Below are 25,508 nucleotides of genomic sequence, written 5' to 3' on the forward strand. Positions count from 1 at the left end.
CAAGATCAGGGAGGAGGAACAGACTTAGCGAGCAGAGCTTTCGGAAGTGGGATTGTCTAAAATAACACTTGCCTCCTGCCAGCTCCTGGGTTGGCATGCTGGCCCCATTGCTACATTCTTCCAGTAGCCCTGGTTGGTGGCATCCCTTCCAGTTGTCCAAGCTGAGCAACAGAGGCCTCATTTTGTTTGCTGGGGCTACCTCACTGGTAGGTGCCAGAGCTGAGCTTCTGAGTCCAAATTCTCCATTTTGTTGTCATGGACATGAACTGGCAGCCAAGGGTCAGAGACACTGGGAGAAAGGCCAGGCGAGGTAGGTCTTGGTATTGCCACAGATGGAGATACAGAGCTGCTCCAGAGGCCTGGAGAGTGCAGCACGCCTCTGAGTAGGTGGTCAAACAAGGTCCGGTTGACAGCTGATTAGGCCAACCCTAGCTTTTAAAATAAGTTGTGGTAAGATTTATACCACACAACAGTGACCACTCAGTGGTCAATGGATTGAGAACATGAACTTTCACAATGGGCAACTGTCCCATCTTCCACCCCTGTAGTGGGAAATACTTAAATTTTCAACCCAGATATGACCGGTCAATGAAAACACAACTCAGTAATTATGAATATATTCTGTAAGCTTAGATTGGGCAGATACCCCTACACTACTCTGTTCCCCAGCTATGAGACCCTTATAACTTAAGGATTTTCCAGAACCTGCGTCTGTCTTTCTACCTCCTGCTTCCCAGTCGTCCTCTCCTTTGTCGTCTTCCTCCTCCATAGTCTTCCTCCAGTCCTCTCTGCTCTCTTCCACCAACCTTTATTTCTCCACCTCCCCTTCTTCTGCCCAGTCACTGGCTCCAGCCTTTATTTTACAAATTAAGATGGGCAGAAGGTTCACTAGAATTCACCTGTGTCATGACTCACACCTCCTCTGCAGCCCTTCACAGGAAAGGGGAATTAGTATCAAAATACAAGACCGGGGCTGTCCACAACACACTCCCAGATAGCAACTACCAGTGTACTCTCTCTGGGTTTCTACATTTGGGTATCTCGTGTAAATAAAGTCAGGTCTCCAGTTTAGTGTTGTTTCTTCTCTCCAGATGTACTCTTCTCACGTCCTTGCAAGGGTCTCAGGTATAGCATTGGCCCCTCTCTGATGTCTACAGCTATCTCTTCCATCTCAGTGTGGTCAGACACTCAGTGTGGTGAGTGTGGTCACACCCGCAGAATTCCTTCTGCCACAGGAAATGAATGAGAAAGTCACAGGTTTGACCATTAGCACATGGGCATCTTGCCTACCACATGTGTCCTTGTAATAGCTTATCTTAAGACCCCACCCGCCTTAGATGGAACCCACTGCCATGTACAAACTGTTCTGCCGGCACTCCTCAGTTTATGTATAAATCAGAAAGCTGGCAAGGAAATTAAAAAATGAAGGCACTCTGACGGGGCTCTAGCTTTGGCTAGGGGGTGAAGAACGGTGGTTTGAGCTGGTTGTGGTGGTCCTCTTGAGGATCTAGAGGACATGACAGGGCTGATAGAATAAATCATATTAAAATGAAATTTTTAAGATTATCTTACATGATATAGTCTGGCTATCTATGGCTGGAGAGGCTGAGAATCTTGTGGCCATTAAGTCTAACGGTGGCAAAACTCCCAGCAGTCCCAATCTGGTGCTGAAGGCCTAGAGGGTTTCTGGAGAGCTTCTGGTATTCGGTCTGCATCGGAAGCCTAGGGATGTTGGTTCTGTTAAAGGTGAGGAAATGCTTCAGCAACAGAGCGGATGAACTGCCAGCAGAGCGAAGGCAAGCAGGCAAAAACTGAAGTTTGTTTTTTTTTTTCTCATCTCTTTTTATCTGGGTTGCTCTTGGAGGTGCCACCCACATTTAGGAGAGGTCTTCCCGCTTCAGAGAATGTAAGAAAGGAAATTTCTTATAGCAGTCAGTGCCGAGGGGCTTGTCTTTTAATTGATTCCAGACCCAGGCAAGTTGACAACCAAGATTAGCTGTCACAGGCAGAAAACATTCTTGGTCCCAGAAATGCCAAAGGAAGATGTTGGAATAGGTGTTGAAATAGGAATGAGCCAGAGGCTGGTAAGGAGTTGAGATGATGCCGGGTAGGGTCGCTTTGTTGCCTCACAGTGCGTAGAGAGATTTTGGAGGGTCTGATGAGTGACTTTCCCTGGGTCTTATAGTTTTGAAACTGTTCAAGTGGGGACTGAGTAGGGGACAGATTCCTGGTTGGGTCGAGTTCACAGAGGAGAATGAGGAGCAAGTCTGGGTTCGTCCCAGTGTGGATAGTGAGCTTACAAGGGGTATGGAAGTCTAAGGCTAATGAGTAGAATTCTGGATGGGGCCGGGAGTCCCTGGATCCTTTTGTGACAGCACCCATCTGGTTGAGATGACATACTTTCATCCTTCCTAGAGCCTCAGAGGCAGAGGCAGAATTCCATAGGCAACATGAAGACCTTTGCTGGGACAGTCAGTTCCAGGGCGAGCATCTTTGAGCAATGGCTGGCAGAAGGCAATCCACGGCTTCCTGCATGGATTGTTCTTCGTCTTGCCACCCTAATGCCTGGTTGTCACTCTGTGTGTTATTTTGGAGACGGGTGATGCGGCATAATTAAGTAAAATTTAGAAACCCATTCAACATTGTATATGTCGTCTGTGACTGTTACGACAGGTGGTGGGTGGACTCTAGCCATGACGATGTCACAGCGTGCGTAAGATTAAAAAGCCACAGGCGAATGATTAATTCGGTCGGCCCCAGAGAACAGTTTGTCAGATCAAGCTTGTTGACCTCTGAGAGCAGCTGCACGGTTCTCTTCTGGTCATTGGGTTGATTGCGGTGCTGGTTGGTCTGCATCTGCCGCTTACTGCCTAGGTGAAAAGGAACAACTTGCCTTCGTATTTAAGATTCAGTTTCTTTCCCCCTTTTAATGTATATGTGTGTGTGCAAATGAGTGTCCTCGTTTGTTTTCTATCGGTAAAACACTGACCAGAAGTAACTCGGGGAAGGAAAAGGGTTTATTTTATCTTACAGCTAAGTCCTAGGTCACAGCCCATCATAGAGGAACATCAGGGCAGAAGTCAAGGCAGGACCCTGGGTGGGAAATCACACAGAGACAACGGAACACTGCTCGTTCCGAGCAGTGCATTCAGCTACCTTTCTTATGTAGCTCAGAACTATCTGCCCAGGGGTGTCACTGCACACAGTGGGCTGGACCCTTTTACATCCAACAAGAAAATGCCACACAGACACATGCCTCCAGGCCATTCTGATGGAGGCGATTCCTCAGTTGAGGACCTCTTCTGGGTGTGTCAATGTGACAACCAGGATTAGGCAGCGTAGTGTGTACACATTTACGTGTGTGTACACTCTTGTGGAGGCCAGAGAGCGACTCTGGTGCTGTTATACAGTTTGTTTACTGAGACAGGGTCTCTCACCGAACCTGGAGCTGCCAATTTGTCTAGGCTGGTTGGCCAGCATCTCTGAGGGAGCTGCCTGTCTCCACCTCCCCAGAGCTGGGATTACAATCATGGGCTGCCACACTCAACTTTTTAAAACACGGATTTGGGAGGATTTGACTTATGTCCTCCTGCCTGCATAGGAAATGTTTTACTCCCCGGGCCCATATCCCCAGCCTGTGATCCAATTTCTTTTTCCACAAATAACAATGGAAAGCATCCGCCTCCCGGGGTGGGGAGGTCAAGACAAGATATCAAATACAAACCTTGGTGCCTAGAAATGGCTGTTGGTCAACAGTTATAGAGATGAGGACACTGCAGGGACCAATCTGACATCGATGGACTGACATTTTCAGACATTTTAGATGCTGTCACATGACACGAGGGGGAAGGCCCACCAGTGTTGATGTGCCAGAGGGTGGGGCAAGAGCAAGGAGGCAATCGTGGAGGGAGACTCGTGTCATCCAACATGAGGAAGATCTCTATAATAATCAGGTGTGTTCTAGCGTGGTGGAACCCTTGTAATTATGAGCAGTTTGTCTCGGGAGCTTGAAATTGGAACAGCATCCTCAGCAGCCTTAGAACTCACATCTGGGGCCACATGGCTCTTGGTTGTCAGGGGCTGTGATGCATGTGGGAGGATGTGCATCACTAGATGTAGCCTCCCACCCCACCCTCACTGTGACAAAGTGACTCCAATATCACCTGTCTGTGGAGTGCAAAAATCACGTTTGGATAAGAACTCTAGTGTCAGAGCCTAACAGGAGCAAACTAGACTCCATCCTGTCAGATCAATTCTGTCCTGCCCCAAACTGGGTTCCTTTATTTTACGTGTTTTTTATTAACACGCATTAATTACATTATACATAGTAACGGATCTCATGATGACATTTCTCATACATATATATAATATATTTTGATCACATTCACTCCCCTTACCGTCTCGCCACCCCTCCCTTTCCCGTTGTCGCCTTTCCTCTTCTCAGCTAGTCCCCCTCTACTTTCATGCCTTTGCTGTTGTTGATCCAATGTGTTTCACGCTTATAGGAGCTTGAGTGAAGGGTTATTTACAACAGCTTGGTCTACTTGCCAGTGGCTTCACTTTTGTCAAGTTAGGTTCATAAGCAGGAATTCTGGGAGGAACTGTCTCCAGGGGTACTCTTTTTGGTTGAGATAGTACCTACCACCTGAGGTTAAAGGCCTAGCAAGGGTGAAATCGTGTGGCCTATTTTAGAAAGTAGAGAACAATGAGGCTTTCCTCATTGGAAGGCCTTATGGGTTGACTCTTGCCACCCCCAAAGCCTTATGGGTTGTTTTTTTACCTCTTGGAAGGTGGAGGACTCTGTTCTCAGAAGGCCTTATGGGTTGGTTTTTCTCCTTGGGAGGTGGGGGCTTCTGGGTTGTTCTCCTACCCCAGAAGCCTATGATTGGTAATGACTAGCTTCTCTCTGTGGTTTCTCCAGGTCATGTTAGCGGCTTCCTATTGGTCACTACTCGCACCGGCGGTTGAGATGGCCACATCCTCAGGGGGCTTTGGTGCCTTTGCCTTCTTCCCAGTGGCTGTTGGCTTCACCCTGGGGGCTGCTTTTGTCTACCTGGCTGACCTCCTGATACCTCACCTGGTGAGTATTATCGTCGGGCAGCAGATGTCTTTCAGCTTGCCTTGATGGATCCATTCATACCTCAGATAGTTGGTGGATTCTAAACAGACAGGAGTGAGTAGTGATTCCTTCCATCAAGAAAGCACTCGCCCGTGAGCATGACTAATGCCTCACTGTTCACATCTTGCTAAGTTCAGATTTTGAACGTCAGATGTGTAAGTTGTAGGCAGTGTGGCACTTCATGTACCTATATACATGAGCAACCGGGATGGGGGGCGGGGAGGGGCTTAGGATCATGGTTCTGGGAGAGCTTCAGAGCTGATGGAATCACCAGGGAGATGACAACACAGCCAAGAATAGACAGATCTTTACTAGTTCATCACAAGTACACAGGTTAACAGGAAGTGGTAGGTGAGGGGGAGTCTGGGAGGTCCAGCTCACGTCTGACATTGATGGCCACATGTCTCTCAGCTCCAGGTTTCTTCCCTACCATCCAGAGACTGTACGATGCGAACAGCAGCAAAAACATCAGTGCTGGGGAGAGCCAGAGCTGTCGGGCTTCTGGGTGGGAACCAGGCAGGTGGTTTGGGCTTGGTTTGAGCATCCCTTTCTGGCATGAGCTGCTTGGCCAAGCAGAGAGCCAAGGCCAGGCTGTGTACGGCAGCCAGAAGAAGCCTTTGGCTAAACTTGTTACCACAGTGCTTGCTATTGGCAGAGAAGAGAAGGGTTGATGTCAGTCACAGGGTGGGATGTGTCATGTCCCCGTACCACGTACATGCCCAGTAGGTCTTAGAGGTGGACAGAGGTACCTCTAAGTTGGTGCCTGGATTCACTGGATTCACTGATCACCCAGAAAGAGGAAAAGTATATGGAGAAAATGAGATTGTTTTTCTGTTAGCTCATAGAGTCGGGAGATGTGAGCTCCAGGACACAGCGAAATGGCTCTTGTGTGTGTGCTTCCCCCACCCTTGCTTTTCCTCTATTCTCACTCCCTTATATAGTCTCCCTCCCTCCCTCCCTCCCTCCCTCCCTCCCTCCATTCCTGTCTTCCTCTTTCTGTTTCCCTTTCTTTCTCTCTCTCTCTCTTTCTTTCTCTCTTTCCTTCTTTCTTTTTCTGTATCTCAGGTTAGCCTTGAACTCACAATCTTCCTGCTTCACCTCCCAAATGCTGGGATTTCAGGCCTGTGCAGCCATGCCTGTGCCCTTCCTCCTGTCTCACCTTAAATTACCAACTAGAGAGAGGAAAGGGTGACATCCAGGGACCTAGATTGCTGGGCCCTGGGGCTGCTGCAAGATTCATCACTCGCAGGGCACACACACTCCAGCACGTCCTCTGGACCCTGCAGTCGAATGGGCAGGCTGCAGGGCCGGCTGTGACAGTTTCCTAAGGAACCACCATCTGTCAGTTGTTGTCTTTCTGGAAACTTGAATGACAGAGTCTGTTTCTGCCCCCTGGTCGTCCGGTTTCTTCACTGTCAGATCTGTCTGTGCCGGTGGCTTTTAGAGGCTGTCACGAGGAGCTGCGGATTCTTCCCTTAATGCTACCTAGCTATGTGTAACCTTCTTATTGAAAGATTTCCTACTCATATGGGAAGGAAAATCATGACTGCAGTGTCCCAATCTCCTAAGCAGGGCGTTGAAGTGGCTCAGTGGTTCTGTACAGTTCTCCCTTGCCTCCCTTTCTGCTTGCTCAGTGGGGGTACAGGAGCTCCTAAGCCAGTCTCTCATTAAGGGCCCTTCCAGTCACGATTGGTCCTCCTTACTGGGAGCTGGGAGAGAGGGGAGTGGTGGAGGTATCAGACTTGGTGGCAGGTGTATTTGACCAGCTGCCCGAGCAGAGGGGATTTCTCTGGGCAATGTAAATAGACATTGGCTAGTTTGTACTGTGCTACGTGCTTTCCTTGTCGTTACCGTTAATCTTTGGTTTGTGTTCATTTTAATATATGCTTTAGATACAGAGATACTCCCAGGGGCAAGCTCTGGATAGATAATATAAAAAATCAGAAATGGTTGCGGAGTGGATGCTAAATGCTGTGGGGTGGGGTTGGGAGAGGGCTGAGAAAGAGGCACCCTAACCATCAGTGCCCAGACCTCACTTGTTGGCAGAAGATTCAGTGAACATCTGATCTGGGACATTGGAGAGGACATTAATTGCCACTCTTAATGTGAGAAGGGGAACGTGTCTCAGAAGGTCTCACAAACAGACAGGCTTTGTTTCTGATTCTCCCCAGCTTCTGAATACAAATGTCCGCAGAGTCCTGTGCAGAAGTAGCCTGCTGCCCTGCACTTAAGGCCGGCTAAAGGCTTCCCTCCCGTGGCTCTGTTAATTTGCTTCCCAGACCTGAAAAGGGCTGCAGCTTGATCCTTCCGCAGGTGCCACGTGGAGTGTCAATTAATGGGTTTTGATAACGGAATCCCCATGGTTATCTCGTATCGATTGAGCACAGGCAGGGTATAGACCTTCTGGGGCAGCAAGACTTGATTCCCTGAAAGCTTATTGCTCCCAGAATTTGTGAGCCAACCACTTTCATGGCTGTGGGGGCTTTGGCTGTGGTGCGTTTTACTTGAGGTCTCTTCAGTTTTTAATCCATCGAGCCTTACCACAGAGTCAGAGTGGGCAGTCAGTGGTCCTGAAGGAGCAGGAGGAGGTAGGAGGCCGGAAAACCCTTGCTCGCTGTTGGCTGGGTGGCCTTCCCATGTCTGACCGTGTATGCCTAGGACTGGAATCTTGTTTTCTGAAAAAAAACAAAAAAACAAAAACAAAACCCCAACAACAACAAATGCTAACACTGCCTGTGTTGGTGCTGCCTGCTTTTTTCAGCTTGCCTTCGTCTTGGCACATTTACCCGGAGAAGTGTGCTCTCCACCTCCTCCCGCCTTTCTTTTGGCGTCTGACATCTTAGAGAGGCTGCAGTGGGGAGAGGAAGCAGCAGGTGCTTGTGGCTCTCAGTGGCTTTCTCCTGTGTGTGGAATTGTATGTCCCTCCTGGGCAGGCACTGGGTGGGGAGTAGGGGGACACCAGCTTCCTCCTGGGTTTAATTATGTCCCCAGTGTCTATCAAGTCTTATTGTATTGTCCAGGATGATGGCCTCTGTGTAGGACAGGTACACACAGCATGCTCATGCTGGTGACAGTTTTTGGAGGGCAGGAGCTGATTCTAGGAACTACACATGATTGATGTCTTAAGTGACATGTTGCAAGAAGCAAGCTTTGACCACCAGAGGGGTGTTTGCATGCATCTCTGTTTTTTGTAGATATTCTCCACCGCTAACATTCTTTATTCTCATTTATGAAGAACGAGAGAGAAAAGAGAACCCTGTGCCATTCTACTCACAAGTTGGTGGGCTAAAGCTGGGGCTGTGGGGGAGCCTGGTCGGAGCAACAGCAGAAGTGAGACTTGGTCCTCTCTGTCAGATTTCCCTTGCTTTTAGCCTCTGTATGTAGTCCTGCCTCTCTCTGTGAGCTACACTTGCACTAGAGTCAAGTGTCATTCACACACACACACACACACACACACACACACAGAGAGAGAGAGAGAGAGAGAGAGAGAGAGAGAGAGAGAGAGAGAGAGAGAGAGAGAGAGAGAATGTATGTGTGTATGCATGTACATATGTTGTGAGTGTGTAGATGCTAGAGGTCAACTTTAGGTGTCGACCTTGGTTTTTTGGTTTTTTGTTTTTGTTTTTTTTTTGAGATAGGGTCTTTAACTGGGTCCTGGTGTTCACTAATTCAGCCATGCAAGTCAGCCAGCCTACTTACTCCAGGAGTCTGAACACAACAAACACTTTACTGATGACTCCACCTCCCCGGCCCCTGCGCAGTTTCTCTTGATACGTGTAGGGCTGAGCTAGAGAGACGGCTGCGGTAGAGGAAGCTTGTCCTGTGGATGCTGCCATGAGCCACTGGGCAGGGCAGGCACAGTGCGTTCTTAAGCAGAGCCCACTCTGGACATCTTTTCCCTAAGCACCTGCTGGTGGCTGTGTGGGGGCTCCCTGAGGGACATGCCGTGCTCAGGAATCTGCGACTCTGATTAACACTCCCCTTCTGAGTAGACAACCAGCATGTGTGTGACCGTGGAGGTCCTGGCTAGGGGACGTTCGGAAAGGCTCCTGTCTACAGAGCTTCCCTAGGACTTCCAGCATCTTGAAACCCCAGGCTTTGCCCTAGATAAGGCTTTAGGGAACGGCATGCCTAGTATCTTTTCTCAGGTACAAATGGCATAGCTGTGGTGGAGGCAGCCTCTCCAGCTGTTGGGGATACCTAGAAGTGTAGTCACAAACAGCTTGGGGGTCCCATTGACTTGAGGCAACTTCCTAATATAGTAACCCTCACTGACACTTAGAGGAAACAGTGGCTTGGACTGGAGCTGTCCCTTACTGTCTGAGCCTTTGCCTAGAAGGCTTGTGATTCTGGGTTCCCTTCTCAGGACCAGCAAGAACACATAACTAAAAAAAACTAAGCAATTTAACCATTCTGTGGACATGCGTGAGGACCCGTGTGGATGGTGGGCATACATGCTGCGGACTGGCCTTCTCCCTGTCTATGTGCTATGTCCTCTGGGGCAGGCAGTGTAGATGGCTCTATGTATCTGTGTGCTTGTGTTTGAGCTGTTTCTGTTGTCCTGGCTCACCGAGATGGCAGAGGACCAGGAGGTTACAAATTACGTCTTTAATTTTCAACCAGGGTTATAAATTACATCTGACGATGCTGTTTGTTCCCAAAGGATGCAGAGTGGAACTGGTATGAGAGGACACACACACACACACACACACACACACACACACACACACACACACTTTCTGAAAGAGACTCCTTATTCCTACAGCGGTTCTTGTCATCATAGACCGTCTTGGTAGAGATGCTTGAACGTGGACATGCCTGCTTGAAACCTTCTAAAACCTTCACTCATTCCACCATCTTTTCCATGTCAGGTCATAAAATTGTGTCTGTCCTCTCTTGCCAGGGCTTGAGTCAGGAAACATTTCAGGATCCACATATCCAGAACTTATGGGCAGTTGGGGTAGTAAAGACCCCGAGTGTGCACTTAACCTAGCGGCATGCCCTCTTAGTCTTCAGGGAGCTGGAACAGGGCTGGCTTGTCCATAGTCTGCAGCTCTCTCTAGTCAGGTGGCTGGTGCTTCATAGAACCTCCCTCACTGTATCTCACTGTTCATCGGATCTCAGATTGGTTGGGCCAAGGATCAGAGTCCCAGGGAGTTGGAGGGAAAAAGCTGGTGTCAGGAAAAAAAAGTTTTGAGACAGAGATGAGGTTTGGCTAGTTTGTACTGAAGGATGGGGTCTAGTTAAAACCAGTGGGATAAGTCGTTCTCTCTCACACGCAGCCTTGAGGATGCCTTAGGTTGGATGGAGGAGATGGGGGTTTGTTTCTTTTTTTAACCCTGTGTCTCAAAGACACACAGTGCCTCTGATCACAGCCAGCGTCCCAGTGTCCTCTGGAAATCCCCTTTTCCAAACACACAGGTGAGAAGAGGGGGAGTTGCCACTCCCTTCATGTGTATGGGGGTGGGGTGTTGTGAACTTAATACACAAATCATAAAATCATTAAGTATAATGTCAGTGGTTGGCAGCAGCTGTCTGGGCCAGTGGGTTCTTGTTTCTCCCAGTTGAAGGGCATGAAGCTGAGCGAGCATGTGTGTCTTGCTCTGCATGTGACCCTTTGTGAGGTGAGAGAAGGCCCTGAGACAGTTAAGCTGGTCGCCCTCTGGCAGCCTCCTTACCGCATCCCTGCAGCAGGTTCCTTTGCTGGTACTCATCCTCACACACTTTCTCTCTTTACAATTGGACAGCGCTCCCTGTACCCTGGACCAGGCCAGCTTTAGCCAAAAGGCTGGACTTGTTACTCACTCTGAAAGCCGGGAAGGGCCCTCGTGCATACCCAAACCTGTGCCAACAACAGGGCTGACATGCTGGAGATGATTCTAGTTTTCTCTGAATGTAAACCTAGGAGAAGAAGGAGCAGATAGCATGCCAGTGGAGAAGCAGCGAGCGGGCCAGCTCGGCATCTGGCGGATAACATAAGCGTCCTTTATAGCTGAAGATCTGCCACCATAGCACGAGGGCTCACCCGGTGGTCGTGCACTCTGGGTCACTTGGCTATGACCTTTTACTCAGTGGCTTGCTTTCTGCCAAGCACCAGCAAAGTGGAGCTTAGGCATGTGTTCCCGTAAGTGGTTTTAGACATCGGTGTATGTGGGTGTATTTCCACACACTTGCATATGTGCAGTTCAGAGTGCACACATTCACACACACACACACACACACACACACGAACACTCATGAACATGTGTCTTCAGGGTGGCTCCCATCCCATCAGCCACATGAACTTAAGGATCTAGTGTTGAACAGAGTTGGCAGTGGCTACACAGGGCAGAAGAGTGGCTAGAGACAGGCTGACAGAAGCAGCCTCTGGCAGAAGCTGGTGTTCAGCCCTGAGATCTGGGAGTTCCAAGGAGAAGCCTGAGTGTAGCCATTGTCAGCTCCAGGCATGATATGTACAGCGGTGGTTTTGGCCGCAGGGGCTGAGGACGACTTGAGAATAGTGTGCTGTTCCGAGTTCCTGGAGACAGTGTGGGCTTTCAGTGTCATCTGGAGCAGCGCAGTGCCATGCCAGGCTCTTTGAGGAGATTACTCATCCGCTCACGGCTCACGACGCTATCCTGAGGAACAGCATGGCAGACGCCACCTCACAGCTGTCCTTCGGGTCGCACCGCCGTAACAAAACACCAGTCAGGGATGTTTAAACAACGCACCGTATCAAGTTTCTGGCTGATTTGATTACAGGTGGGGGGCCGTATCTTCCCGGTTTGCAGATGGCTGCCTTCCCAGTGTATTGGTACATGAGGCATGTCAGAGAGATGGCGAGCCTCTGGTGGGTGTTTTCTCATTAATATACTAGTTCAATCATGAGACCCCCACCCATATGGCTTCATCTAACCTTATCACCCCCAGAGGCCTCAGTGATATTGGACATTGATTTAACACAGCAAATCTTTCTGGTGGGTGGATACAACACAGAAATTGTTTGCTAACACCTGCTATAAAGAAGTTGAGGGATTTCCTTCTTCCATATTTTGGACATAAGAGTGCTCTGTGAAGTTTCCTAAGCAGAACTCTGAATAGACAGCTCTTTGGCCAATTGGCAGCTCTCTCTGGTCAGGGGGAAGAGAACTGTAACCTTTCATAGGAATAAAGTTGATGATACTTTTTGTAGTAACCTCCATTTTGTTCTAATAATGACAGCTGGTCTAGCAGCCCTGTGGTAGAGTGTACATGTGTGCCTTTACACTTAATAAACAACAGAATCAGGTCCATGTTTGCATGTGTGCATATGTGTGTGCATGGGTGTGTAGAGGCCAGAAGTCGACCTCTTGGGTTGGGGGGAAGACAATACCTCTCACTGAACCTGAAGTTAACCAGTTGGCCTAGGCTGGCTGGCCAGTGTACCCTGGAGATGCTCCTGTCCCTGGCTCCCCAGAGCTGTGACTACTGCTGTGCACCACCACACCTGGCTCCTTTGCATGGTTGCTGGCCATGAAGCTCAAGCTGTCAGGCACTTTCCTGCGCCTTCTCCCCAGCCCTGGGCTCACTTTTTCACAGGAACCGTTAGTTAATGTAGAATAGTGATTGAACTACTCAGGTCTCTGTCGTACTGTTATCTACTGCACATTCCTTCGGGTTTTTGTTGTTGGTAGTGCTCTTCTGGGTTAGCTAAGTAGTGTCCAATTCTATTTTCTCGACTGGATTTAAGAATATATCGTATGTCCCCAGGGTCTGTGGAGATGGCTTGAGAAAGAATTCTTGTCAGACAAGCACGGGGGTCTGATTCTGAATCCCCAGCACCCCTGTAAAAACACTGATGTGGCTGACACACATCTAATCTTAGTGCTGTGGGTGGGTGATGGAGACAGGAGGATGCCTGGGTCTTGCTGCCTGTCATTCCCCATCCTGGGGAATAAGGCAGAGAGTAACAATGTATGTCGTGTGGTGGTGTCCTCCAGCCTCTGTGCCTGTGTGCGAGTGGATGACCCCCCTTGTGAATATTCACCACACACAGACACACACATAAATACAATACACACAGAAATATAACAAACACACAGAAATATCACACTTACACCATACACATACACACACACATATACACACAAATACCACACAGAAACATACTACACACACTGATGCATACACCCCATACAAAGACCATACACCACACATACACACACACAGACATAACACACACATATGGACACACACACACACACACCATATACATACATATACACACATCACATACACATAAATACCACACACAGAGAGATATAACAAACACACACAGACATACCGCATACACATAATGACACATACTCCCCTATACAAATACCATAACATACACACCACACATATACACATACATTCACACACACAGACATACACATATATCACACACATACACAACACACAGACATACTACACACACACACACACACACACACACACACACAAACATAACATACACACCACAGACACAGAGACATACCACACACACATCACAGATATTATATCATATATACACATACACAACACACATATAGACACACACACAAACATAACACACACACCACAGACACAGAGACATACCATACACACACATCACAGATATTATATCATACATACACATACACAACACACATATAGACATACTACACACACACAAACATAACACATGCACCACAGACACAGAGACATTCCATATACACACATCACAGATATTATATCATACATACACATACACAACACACATATAGACATACTACACACACATAAACATAACACACACACCACAGACACAGAGACATACCACACACACATCACAGATATTATATCATACACACACATACACAACACACATATAGACATAACACACACACACACACACACACACACACACACGTACAGCTATCTACCCCTCTGTTTGCATGTTGCCACAGTGATTACTGTATCCTGAATCTGGGTTACCACTGGGCCATTTCCTATGTGCTATCATAGCTTCCCAGTGGCAGGCGTCCCCTTTCCCCTCCTGGGCCCATCGCATTGCTTTGCATTTTTCAACTCCAAGTTTCCTAAAATAGTCAGCACCCCGCCAGTGCTTCGGCTTTGAACGGTCCATCACCTTTAAAGGAAAACGTGAAATTATGCACCTTGCCTTTTGTGAGGATCACATCCTGGTGCATCCCGTTCACCAGTTCCCAGAAACACTTTGAATGTGCTTTCACCTGTTGTTCCACAGAGCCTGAAACAGAAAGCTACAGTGAACTTAAATAGGACCACTACGTCAGAGTCACTGTGTTTTTCTTTTTCTCTCTACCCTCTGGTGCCCCTTTGCTCTCTAAAGGAGATGGTTTAATTGTAAAGTCATTGTGTGTATGTTTGTGTGTGTGTGTGTGTGTGTATGTGTGTGGGCAGTAATGGTATATGGGTGTGTGTGTTTGTGTGCTTGTGTGTGGGCGCAGTAATGGTGCATGGGTATGTGTGTGTGTGTGTGACTGTGTCTAGTGGGGGAAGTAATGTTGCATGTGTATGTGTGTGCTTGTGTGTGTGGGAGCAGTAATGGTGCATAGGAGGTGTGGGGGGCAGTAATGGTGCATGGGTGGGTGGGTGTGTGCTTGTGGGGGGGCAGTAATGGTGCATGGGAGGTGTGTCTGTGTGTGGAGGCTGAAGGATGACTGTGAGGGCCTCTCATCTTCACTGCTCACCTTGTTTTTTTTTTTACGAAGGCTCTCTCACAGAACCAATTCAGCAGGTCCCTAGGGTTTTTCTGCCTCCACCTCCCCTGTGCTGGAGTTAAAAGCACGTGTTGCTGAGCCTGGCTTTAATGTGATGTTGCTAGGAACCCGACTCAAGATGCTTATGTGGCAAGCGCTTATCCATTGACCGACCCATCTCTCAGCCCGAAGGTAGTTTGAAGAAAAAGCCACATACGTTTCTGAACCAAAGTTTCTTTCTTTATCCTCCCCCCTTTCCCTTCCTCCTCCCCCCCCCCCCCCCCAGTTCAATGTCTGTTTCTGGAATATTGGGTACGTTCTAGCTGCACACTTTTAAAGACTTTAATTAGCTGGCACTCAAGTGGGGAGCTCGAGCCTCTCAATCCTGCTGTTTAATGGAGTGTTGTCTCGGATGGCAGGAATCAGAGTAATTGGATCATAGCTGGGACGCTGGCTGATTCACAAAATCACCCAAAGGTGTCACTCCCGAGAAGGCGACTAGGTTTAGCTCTGGCTCACAGGTTCTGAAGCATTGTCCCAGCTGTCTGATGCCTCTCAGTTTCGAGGAGACACTGAGAAAATCACCTCTGGGCAACAACGGAATTAAGTGCTCTTGAGGGATTCTGTATGCCGAAGCTTGTGTGTACATTAGACACAACATGCTTTTAAAACAATGGCTTTCTGAAGCTCTCTGTCCCTGAAGTCTCTCTCTAGGGAGCTGGAGTGGAACCAGGCCTCTGCATCTTTACCGAGTGTCCCAGAAGATTCTGGTGTAGGGAATCCAGACTTGCTGTGTCTGATAAACTTTATGCAACAATTTTAGCAGTTGGATATTTTGTCTTGTTTAATATTTTATTTACCTTCAAGAGAGCACAGAGGTAGCATAATAATCATTGACTCCTGACACAGGCAGTGACCTTAAGGAGGAGCGTGAGCATCTTGATAGTGGACAAGGATGGAGTCCAGGCTACCCACAGGCTACCCAAGTCTTCTTGTTCCCCTTGTGTTCCATGTTGCTCAGCTGGTGATGCTGAGATGTAATGGTTCATATTGATTGTCAACTTGACAGAGTCTAGAATCACCTAGGAGACAAATACCTGTGCATCTTTTACAAGGAAGCTTCTAGATTCAGTTGGCTGAGGTGGGAAGTCCCACCTTATCTGTGCAAGGCCTCATTCTACAGGGAGGGGCTGGACAGAATCAAAGGGAAAGAGTGGGCGGAACACCATCACTCTTCCCTCTCTACTTCCTGAATGTGGACACCATGTGACCAGCTGCCTCATGTTCCCGCTGCCTTGCCTTGCCTGCTATGATGGACTGTGCCCTCAAAGCATAGGCCAGAACAAACTTTCCCTTCCTTAGGTTGTTTTTGTCAGCTGTTTCCAGATCAATGAGAAAAGCATTGGACACCCAGGGTCTGAGATGGGAGGGCACCTCTCTTTTTGCATTTTTCTTTCTCCATACAGCTGCCTTCCTGTTGTAGAAATGCTGTTTCCTGGGTCATTCTGTTTAGGGGGACTTTTGAGCGATGCGGCCTTAGCAAGAATGTGGTGCCCATTAAAGCACTTGGTGCTATTTCCTGGGTGTGGGGTCCCAGGGAAAGTAGGGTAGTAGTTGTGACTTGATCAGTGCTATTTTTGTCTCCTCACCTGACAGTGAATACTTAGATATTTCAGAAGTGTGAGACAACATACCTAGGGACTGACTGGCTGGAAGCTTAGCTGATACCTGTCCTGGCTGGTTTTGTGTCAACTTGACACAAGCTGGAGTTATCACAGAAAAAGGAGCCTCCCTTGAGGAAATGCCTCCATGAGATCCAGCTGTAAGGCGTTCTCTCAATTAGTGATCAAGGGGAGAGGACCTATTGTGGGTGGTGCCATCCCTGGGCTGGTAGTCCTGGGATCTATAAGAAAGCAAGCTGAGCAAGCCAGGGGAAGCAAGCCAGTAAGTAACATCCCTCCATGGCCTCTGCATCAGCTCCTGCCTCCAAGTTCCTACCCTGTGTGAGCTCCAGTTCTGACTTTCTTTGGTGATGAACAGCAATGTGGAAGTGTAAGCTGAATAAATCCTTTCCTCCCCAACCTGCTTCTTGGTGCTAATGTTTGTGCAGGAATAGAAGCCCTGACTAAGACAGTGGCATTAAATGGTAGCCTAGTGTGTGTGTTGTGAATGGGCTGATGCCATGGATGTGGGTGGAGAGGCCCATAGGGGATGGAGAATGGGATTTGTGTTCTCTGGGCCGCATGGAGGCTGGGGAGGCATACACTGTTGGTAAGGGCGGTCCACAGCGTGGTGAAATTTGACCTATGAGTAGGTGAGATAAGGAACTGGCTCAGTTTGGTTCAGAGCTTGCATCCAGACCAGATTCAGAAGAAGAATGCACCAGGAAGAGAGCCATATGAGGCTAAGAGTGGGTAGACCCAGCGCCTCCAAAGCTGGCCAGCTCCTGTGGGACTCGATGAAGCAATGTAGGCCCCAAGGCGACGTGGGTCCACCCACATGGCTGCTCATGTCTAGTGTTAGACACATAGCAGCCGATTCATAAAAAGAACAGATCTGCCTGGAGAGAAGACTAAAGTTCCCACAGAACTGGGGGTACAGGCCTCTTGTTTCCCCTGCCAGGCCAAGTCAAGGCTAACTGGCCAGTTCTTTCCAAAAGAAGGAGCATCTGAGAGGCCAGGATGATACACTTGTCTCCTCAGGGGTGGAGATTGCAGGAGGATGAGGCGAGGAGGCCTGAGAGGGTTCTGTGTTTGTTCATGGGAGACACAGGCTCTGCCAAGCATGAGGTGAGGGGTGAGCTAAAGGCTGGCACAAGTGAAGTGAGCTTATGCGAGCATTAGGCATTAGGGCACCCATCCTGTGTGGTGTGTGCACATGGGCTGTGTGGGGAAGACAGGGCAGTGCTGAGGGGTTAGCTTTAAGGCCGTGCGTGGTCAGACTTAGCGTCTCTGAAGAATGCAGCAGTGGAGCTAGGGGACCTGCCCATCATTGTCATATGCCCTGAGGGCTGCCTTCATTTTGTTCCAGTCAGCCACCCCAACCCTCTGACTCTGTGATGTCATTCTGAAGGGACTGGCCAAATACAGCCCAGGGCCACCTGAGCTCCATCCCTCCATTTACCTGATATCATCAAACGCTACCTTCATGGGATGGGACAGTGTGCATGTTCAATCAACATCCCTGGGGAGTGGGTTCCAGGAACCCCCTTGCCAAACAATTCCCAAATCTACAGATACACAAGTCCTTAATATAAAATGGTATAGCATTTGCACGGAAGCCATACAGAACCTGTGAACTTTAACTCACCTGCACGTTACTGGAAGCACAGACTGCTTCGTGAAGGTGTGTCAGTTATTACTGTGCTGTATATGGAGAGCACAGGAGGAGCCTCTGTATGCTCAGTACAGATGTGTGTTATGGGCCAAGTCACACGAGGGAACAAGATGAGAGGTGAGAGTGCAGAAAAGGGGGAGCCTGTAGGTTGGCAGGCACTGCACATCCTCCCATGCACCCCTTCATTGGTGTGCTTTGAACTGGAACTTTCTGGAACTCTCCCTTCCAAATGTCTCTTCTCTTCCCTCCCCATCTTCCCCTTTCTCTCTCATTCCTTATCTCCTTCCTTTCTTTCCTTCCCCTCTTTCCCTCCCTCCCATCATGTTTCCCTCTCTCCTCCTCTGAACTCCTCCCCCATTTCCTCCTTTCTCTTCCACTTCCCCTCCCTCCACTACAAGGGTTCTCAACCTTCCTAACACTGCACCTTTTTAATACAGTTTCTCATGTGACGGTGGTCTCCAGCCATAACATTATTTTCATTGCTACTTTATAGCTGTAATCTTGCTGCTGTATGAATTGTAAATATCGGACTTACAGGATACCTGACATACCACCTCTGTGTGGGTTGTGATCCACAGGTTGAAAATCATGTACTTTTCTCCCCTTGACCCTGCGCCTTCCTTCCCCATCTCCTCTCCCTAACCCTCCCTCCTCACCCCTTCCCTCTTTCTTCTTTCCATAGTTGTACTATATATAGCCCAGGCTGATTGCAAACTCTTTATCCTCCTGCCTCAGCCTCAGGTATGCTGAAATTACAGTCCTGCAGACCCTTCTCCCCCTTCCTGTGAATACATTTTCAAAACTTTTTTTTGTAATTATGTGAATGTATGCATGTAGGTACCCAGAGGGGTCAGAAGAAAGCATCACGTTCCACAGAGATGGAGTGGCAGGCAGTAGAGTTTTGCCTGGCATAGGTATCAGGAATGGAGACATGCTCCCTACCGACTTTGCAGTAACCGCTCTGAACCGCGGAGCCATCCCTGACCTGCGGTTGATTGACTCTGCAGATGCAGAACCCTGAGATACAGATGGCCAGTGGTGGGGGCAGAGCTGTTTGCCTATCCAGCCCTTTGCAGAAGCAGCTGCTGAGCCCTGAGGTGAGCACACCTCCCTTAATCCTTTCTCTCTGTACTTCCATCTCCACCATTCAGGGATCCCTTATCTCCTGCTTCAGGTTATAATCTGCAGCATCATTCACAGTTTGAGAGTCACATCCTGCGTCTGCCTTAAACCCCTCCAAGGGCTCCTGGTGCCCCGGGTCACAGGCTTTGTCAGCCCTTGCCGCCCTCCATAGCCTCTTCTCTCCTGTGCTAACCATCTTCGGCAGCATACTAGATGTCCTTCCTGGGCGCCAGGCTCTGCACCAGCCAGCTCCTCTGTGTAGAGCGGCCCTTGTCAACCTGCGGCTCTCAACCCCCACAGGGTTCACATAAACCCTTCATATCAGGTGTTTACATTAGGATTCACAACGGTAGCGAAATTACAACAATGAAGTAGAGATGAAAATAATGTTATGGTTGTGGGGGGAGGTCACCACAGCATGAGGAACTGTGTTAAAGGCTCTCAGCGTTAGGAAGGCTGAGAGCCACTGGACTAGAGCATTGCCCCTTTGGGGCCTATCACGCTCTCTCTGATTTTTCTCCAGCTTGTGGCCTCTCTGCTCCTTCCTCAGAAGGTTCCCAGCTTTTGTGGCCCGTGACACGGGTCCACTCTAGGCCCTTGTCTTCCTGCGAGGACCTGGATACTTGTGTCCTATGCAAGGTGGAGACATACCGCCCCGTGTTCTTCTCTGTTGCTGTGCTCCAACAGTGACCAAACACTGCTTGGGCAGGAAAGGGTGTGTTTCCGTTTACAGGGTACAGGCCGTCACTGAGGGAAGCTGAGGCAGGAAATTGAAGTGAAAAACCACCTGAGGAACACTGCTTACTGGCTTGTTCAGCTAGCTTTATTGCATAGCTTAGGCCTATATACCTAGGATGGCACCTCCCTCAATGGCCCAGACCCCCCAATATATTAAAAAAAAGTCTCTCAGACCTGGCTCCAGGCCAGTATGGTGGAGGAGATCCTTTAGTGGAAGTTCCTGCTTCCTAGGTGACTTTAGGTTTATGTCAGGTTGGCAAGTGACGATAACTAAGATACAGGTCTGCCTTGGCCTCTGCCCGTTACATAACGGATACTTCAGAAAGCGTTTGATGGTGAATGAGTGAACAGGGATCCTGAGGTCTTTATAAAAGCCCTTCCTTTCAGTTTGTAAGCTGAATAACACAAGGAAACAGCTCTTTGCCCTTTTCAATTGACCACTTTCTTAGCTTTCCAAACACGAGGCTCAGATAATTAAACATGCAGGAGAAGGAAAAAAAATGTAAATTTTAATGTGCACACTGAATGTGTTCTGGTGATGGTTCATGCCTTATTTACTTTCATAATTATGTTTGCCTAAGAAGCTGAAAGACCTCTGCCATTTGTAATCAGTGCTTTTGAGCTGGAAGAGAAGGCTGGGGAGCAGGGAAGCTGCCTGCACCGTTTTCAGAACAGCGCTGACGGTGGGATGTCCCCACCGGAGAGTCCCATTCCCTAAATCCAAGGCACAGGCATGTGTGCATGTGCGTGCATGTATGTGTCTGTCTGTGTACATATGTATGTATGCATGCATGTATGCATACCCTTTCTCTGACACCCAGCCACAGCTGCCTGCCACCAAGGGCTGTCTCTCCCTTGCTTCTGTCCAGGTCCTGGACTTTAGATGTCATTGTCATTGAAATGCAGTGTATTCCCCTTCCCCTTCGAGGCCAGAGTCATCTTATTTATTCCAAAGACTCTTTAGCAAGGGAAGGAATTTTCCTTCAGATGTTTGGGGCACTCTCAAGAGGAAGAAGGAAAGGGCCTGGCTGTGTGGGTTTCAGACTTTGCTGTTCTGATACAGGCTGTGTTTCAAAGCTGACCTTGATCTCCTGATCCTCCTGCCTCCACCCCGTGAGTGCACCACCAGTCCTGGATTGCAGCTTTGGACCCCGAGAGAAGTCCTGGGGTATCTAATAAGCAGCAGGAGCTCAATTTCCACTCCATTAAATATGCCCAGGGTGTGGCCCGGGCACCTGCATCTTAAATAAGGTCACCAGGGTCCTCAGTGCACCACAGCGGGAGAGGGGCATGGAACAGTGTGGAGAGCAGGAGGAAGAGCAGGAGCTGTGGTGTCAGGGGTGGGGCCATGGAGGGTGGAAACCATGGATGGGGAGAGGATATGAGGAGGGACCATGGAGGGTGGGGACCATGGAGGGTGGCCCAGCTGCCATGATTGACTGAACCCTCTGAACTGGTGTGGGTCAGTGTCCTGTGATGGTTTGAGTGAGGAGTCGGGGCACATATCTGAACACTTAGGTCCCCAGCTGGTGACACTCTTTGAGGAGAGTTAGTGCAGCCTGGCTGGAGGAAGTAGATCACTGGAGATGGGTTTTGAGAGTTCACAACTTCATCTTACTTCCAGTTGTCTCTCTGGTCATTCTTGGAGTCGAGGATGTGAGCTCTCAGCTCCCTGCTGTGGCCCATGCCTTCCTGCTCTCATGTCCCCCCCACCATGATGGCCTCATGCCCCTCTGGAGCTATAAGCCAGAATGAACTCTTGTATAAGTTGCTTCTGTTATGGTGTTTCATCACAGCAGCAGAGAAGTTACTGACACAGGGTCAGATTGAATCCCTCTGCCTGCAGGTGTGATATCGAGCATCTGGCCACAGTGATGAGAAAAGTAGCCAACATGGTGGTCATTGTCTAAGTGGCTGCTTGCTTTTCATTCTCAGTGATTCCTTGAGGATCGGTTTGGGGACGCATTTCGTGACTCTGACTGGTTCAACAGGGTTGGAACTCATGAGTGGCCAGTGACTAGTTACTGCAATCCTGGAGGAAGGAGGGAGACAGAGAACCAGGCTGAAGACTCAGCTTCTGAAAATAATGGTTAATATCATCAATTCAAGGAATCTTGAATCACCGAGGAGACAAGTCATCTGTGTGTCTGCGACTGTGTGTATGCCTGTCTGTGTGTCTGTCAGTATGTGTGTCTGTCTGTTGTGTGATTGTGTCTGTCCTTAACAAAGGGCTTTCGTCTGACTTTATTGAACAGCATAGGAAGCCTCACGTGGGGAAGGAAAGTGATACTGTACAGAAATCTTTAACCAAGTTTTACCGAGGATTAAGTCATTGGCTCCAACTTATCCAGATAACAAGCAGTACTACAAGCACGATTGTTTATCAACCCATATCCAAATGCTGTGTTCAACATCTGTGGTGGATATTCTTTTTATAAAGTTCCTTTCAACCTGCATTTTCTGGTTCCAGCAAATGACCATCACAGCACAGGGACAGACACATACACATCATTCTTGGATCAAGGACCTTGAGGAGTACACAATTTCAGATTACAGCGTTAGCTTAGGTTGTAAAAGTTGATTCTGTGGGAAATCCAAGGCAAATAAGGTTGGTTGTTAGATTGTTCCCTTAAAGACAGGTTAAACAAACAGGCTGTGCAGAACACACAGCAGGCTAGCAGTCAAGTCTTGAGTGACCTCAAGTGGAGTTATTAACTCTGGGTGTAAGGTCTAGCACAAGTTCCAGGCCCTTAGAATGTACAGGATATTCTTACCATAATGCTCTGTCATGGACTCTCCTTGGTTTCACTGAAGAAGCCTGTGAATGGAGGTGTTCACTGGCACAGGGAGCTAGTTAAGGCTTGGCGCATCACGGGGCAGCCTGAGTCAGCACGGCTTTGTTCCCGGCGGTCCTTTGGATAAGCCGGCCAAGGTGACTGGGAGGAGGACGGAGACACATAGAATGGCCATTCCTGTAATAGGCTGTGTCTTAAGGTTGATCCTGAGAAGCATTTATAGCAGTTAAGCTAGGCAGGAACCAAACACCACCTCGAGATGTTTATTTAGAAGATAGGAACTTACAGTCTGTAGTTTGGGTGGACTGAAAAGGCCACTGGTCCTGTAGCAGTGGTGATAGTGGCAGTTATGATAGCTGCAACGATCATCCCAATGACTGTGGTTGTACCTATATATTCCAAGGCATAATTAAATTGCTCAAAAGTAGGTCCCCTAGGCCATAGATGAGTCAGGGAAACAGGAATTCAGCCATGGATTTACTGTCTAGGGATAAATATAGAAGAATCTTGGGCACAGACACAATCTTTCTCCTGCCTATGTTCCGGGTGCCGCACCTTCCATGGTCAGTATGGGTTGGCCCCTCTTCTAACTTAGCCGATGAAAACCCTTCCTCTCTTCAGGTGCTTCTTGTTAATTATTTGGCCATAGCCATGAGAAAAGTGTCCAATGCAATACCCTAGGTGAAGTCCCCGGATGGCTTGGTTGAGCAGGCCACTGTGGATCAGAGAGCCAGTTGCCTGTGGGCTGCCCCTTGCTGCATCTTTGTCACACAGATAATTCAGATGCAGCTGCTGCCACAGTTGTGTTAGCCAACACCAGAGAGAGAGAGAGAAGTAGGAAAGGAGAGAGGGAGAGGAAGGGGGGACAACGAGGTGGGAGTGGGGGGTGAAGTGATAGAGATGGAGACCTAGCTGACTCGATTTCTTCAGTGCCAGCCTGGTCATGTGACACAGGCTACCTTGATGCCAAGAAAATTTTCTAACTCTTTGTCTTAGTCAGGGTTTCTATTCCTGCACAAACATTAGCACCAAGAAGCAGGTTGGGGAGGAAACGGTTTATTTAGCTTACACTTCCACATTGCTGTTCACCACCAAAGAAAGTCAGAACTGGAGCTCACACAGGGTAGGAACTTGGAGGCAGGAGCTGATGCAGAGGCCACAGAGGGATGTTATTTACTGGCTTGCTTCCCCTGGCTTGCTCAGATTGCTTTCTTATAGAACCCAAGATTACCAGCCCAGGGATGATCACTAATTGAGAAAATGCCTTACAGCTGGATCTCATGGAGGCATTTCCTCAACTGAAGCTTCTTTCTCTGTGATACCTCCAGCTTGAGTCAACTTGACACACAAACACATCACGATTAAGCCTCAACCCTTACTTTCTTATTCATCCCCAAGATCTAAATGACTTTAAAAGTCCCACAGTCTTTGCAAATTCTTACATATTAAAATTCTGATCCCTTTAAAATATCTAATCTCCTTTAAAATCCAAAGTCTTTTACAATTAAAAGTCTCTTAACTGTGGGCTCCACCAAAATACTTTCTTCCTTCAAGAGGGCCTAGTCACAATCAAAAGCAAAATCAAACTCTAACCGCCCAGTGTTTGGGATTCACTTTTCATCTTCTGGGCTCCTCCAAGGGCTTGGGTCACTTCTCCAGCTCTGCCCTTTGTAGCACACACCTTGTCTTCCAGGCCCCAGCTGCCTGTACTCCACTGCTGCTGCTGTTCTTGGTGGTCATCTCATGACACTGGCATCTCCAAAACACCGCTGTCTTCCACTGCAACTAGGCTTCACCAATAGCCTCTCATAGGCTCTCTTCATGGTGCCAAGCCTCAACTCCTTTGCATGACCCCTTCAGTCCTGGGCCATCAACTGCAACTGAGGCTGCACCTTCACCAGTGGCCTTCCATGGCCTCTCATAGTGCCAAGGCTCTGTTGCTTTTCATGACCCCTTCAGGCCTTCAAAAGCAGTACCACCTGGTAACTCTTACATAATACCAAGTCCAGCCACCACATGAGGTAAACCTTGGCTATCTCTGGAACACCGCTCTCAAAAAATACTTCCCACAAGATTTCACCTCAGTGATCCTGGTCTCTTCCTGATCACTGCTAATTTCTTAGTTCCAGTTAACCAGCATCCATCGTCCCAGTAATTACACAAAGGTTTACTTTAGTAGTTCTGGTATCTTGTTAATCACAGCTGATTCTTCAGCCCCAGCTAACCAAAACCACAGAATCTGCACAGTCAAAATAACATGGCCCTGATAAGAATCTTTAATCTTTCCTCTGAAATTTCACAAGCCAGGCCTCCATCTTCTGCACTGTTCTCAACATTATCTTCCAAGCTCCTACAGAACATCCCACAGAGCTCTTAACACCCAATGGGTCTTCTAGCTCAAAGTTCCAAGGTCCTTCCACAGTCCTCCCCAAAACATGGTCAGGGTGTCACACGAATACCCCACTATGCTAGTACCAGTTTGTCTTAGTCAGGGTTTCTATTCCTGCACAAACATCAGGATCAAGAAGCAAGTTGGGGAGGAAAGGGGTCATTCAGCTTACACTTCCACATTGCTGTTCATCACCAAAGGAAGTCAGGACAGGAACTCACACAGGGTAGGAACTTGGAGGCAGGAGCTGATGCAGAGGCCATGGAGGGATGTTACTTACTGGCTTG

General features: G+C 48.5%; 1 protein-coding gene across 5 annotated transcripts in view; it reads left to right on the forward strand.

The window, feature by feature from the left end:
* The window catches only part of Slc39a11 (solute carrier family 39 member 11), a 416,239-nt gene that overhangs the window by 123,987 nt on the left and 266,744 nt on the right, over window positions 1–25,508 (forward strand). For all 5 annotated transcript variants that reach the window (XM_034504930.2, XM_034504929.2, XM_034504931.2 and 2 more), the window contains one exon: window positions 4,922–5,080. In XM_034504930.2, coding sequence (XP_034360821.1) covers window positions 4,922–5,080 — 159 coding nt within the window. The remainder of the gene's footprint in view (window positions 1–4,921; window positions 5,081–25,508) is intronic.

The sequence above is a fragment of the Arvicanthis niloticus genome, chromosome 6 (genome assembly GCF_011762505.2).
Source record: "Arvicanthis niloticus isolate mArvNil1 chromosome 6, mArvNil1.pat.X, whole genome shotgun sequence".
Taxonomy (NCBI): Eukaryota; Metazoa; Chordata; class Mammalia; order Rodentia; family Muridae; genus Arvicanthis; species Arvicanthis niloticus.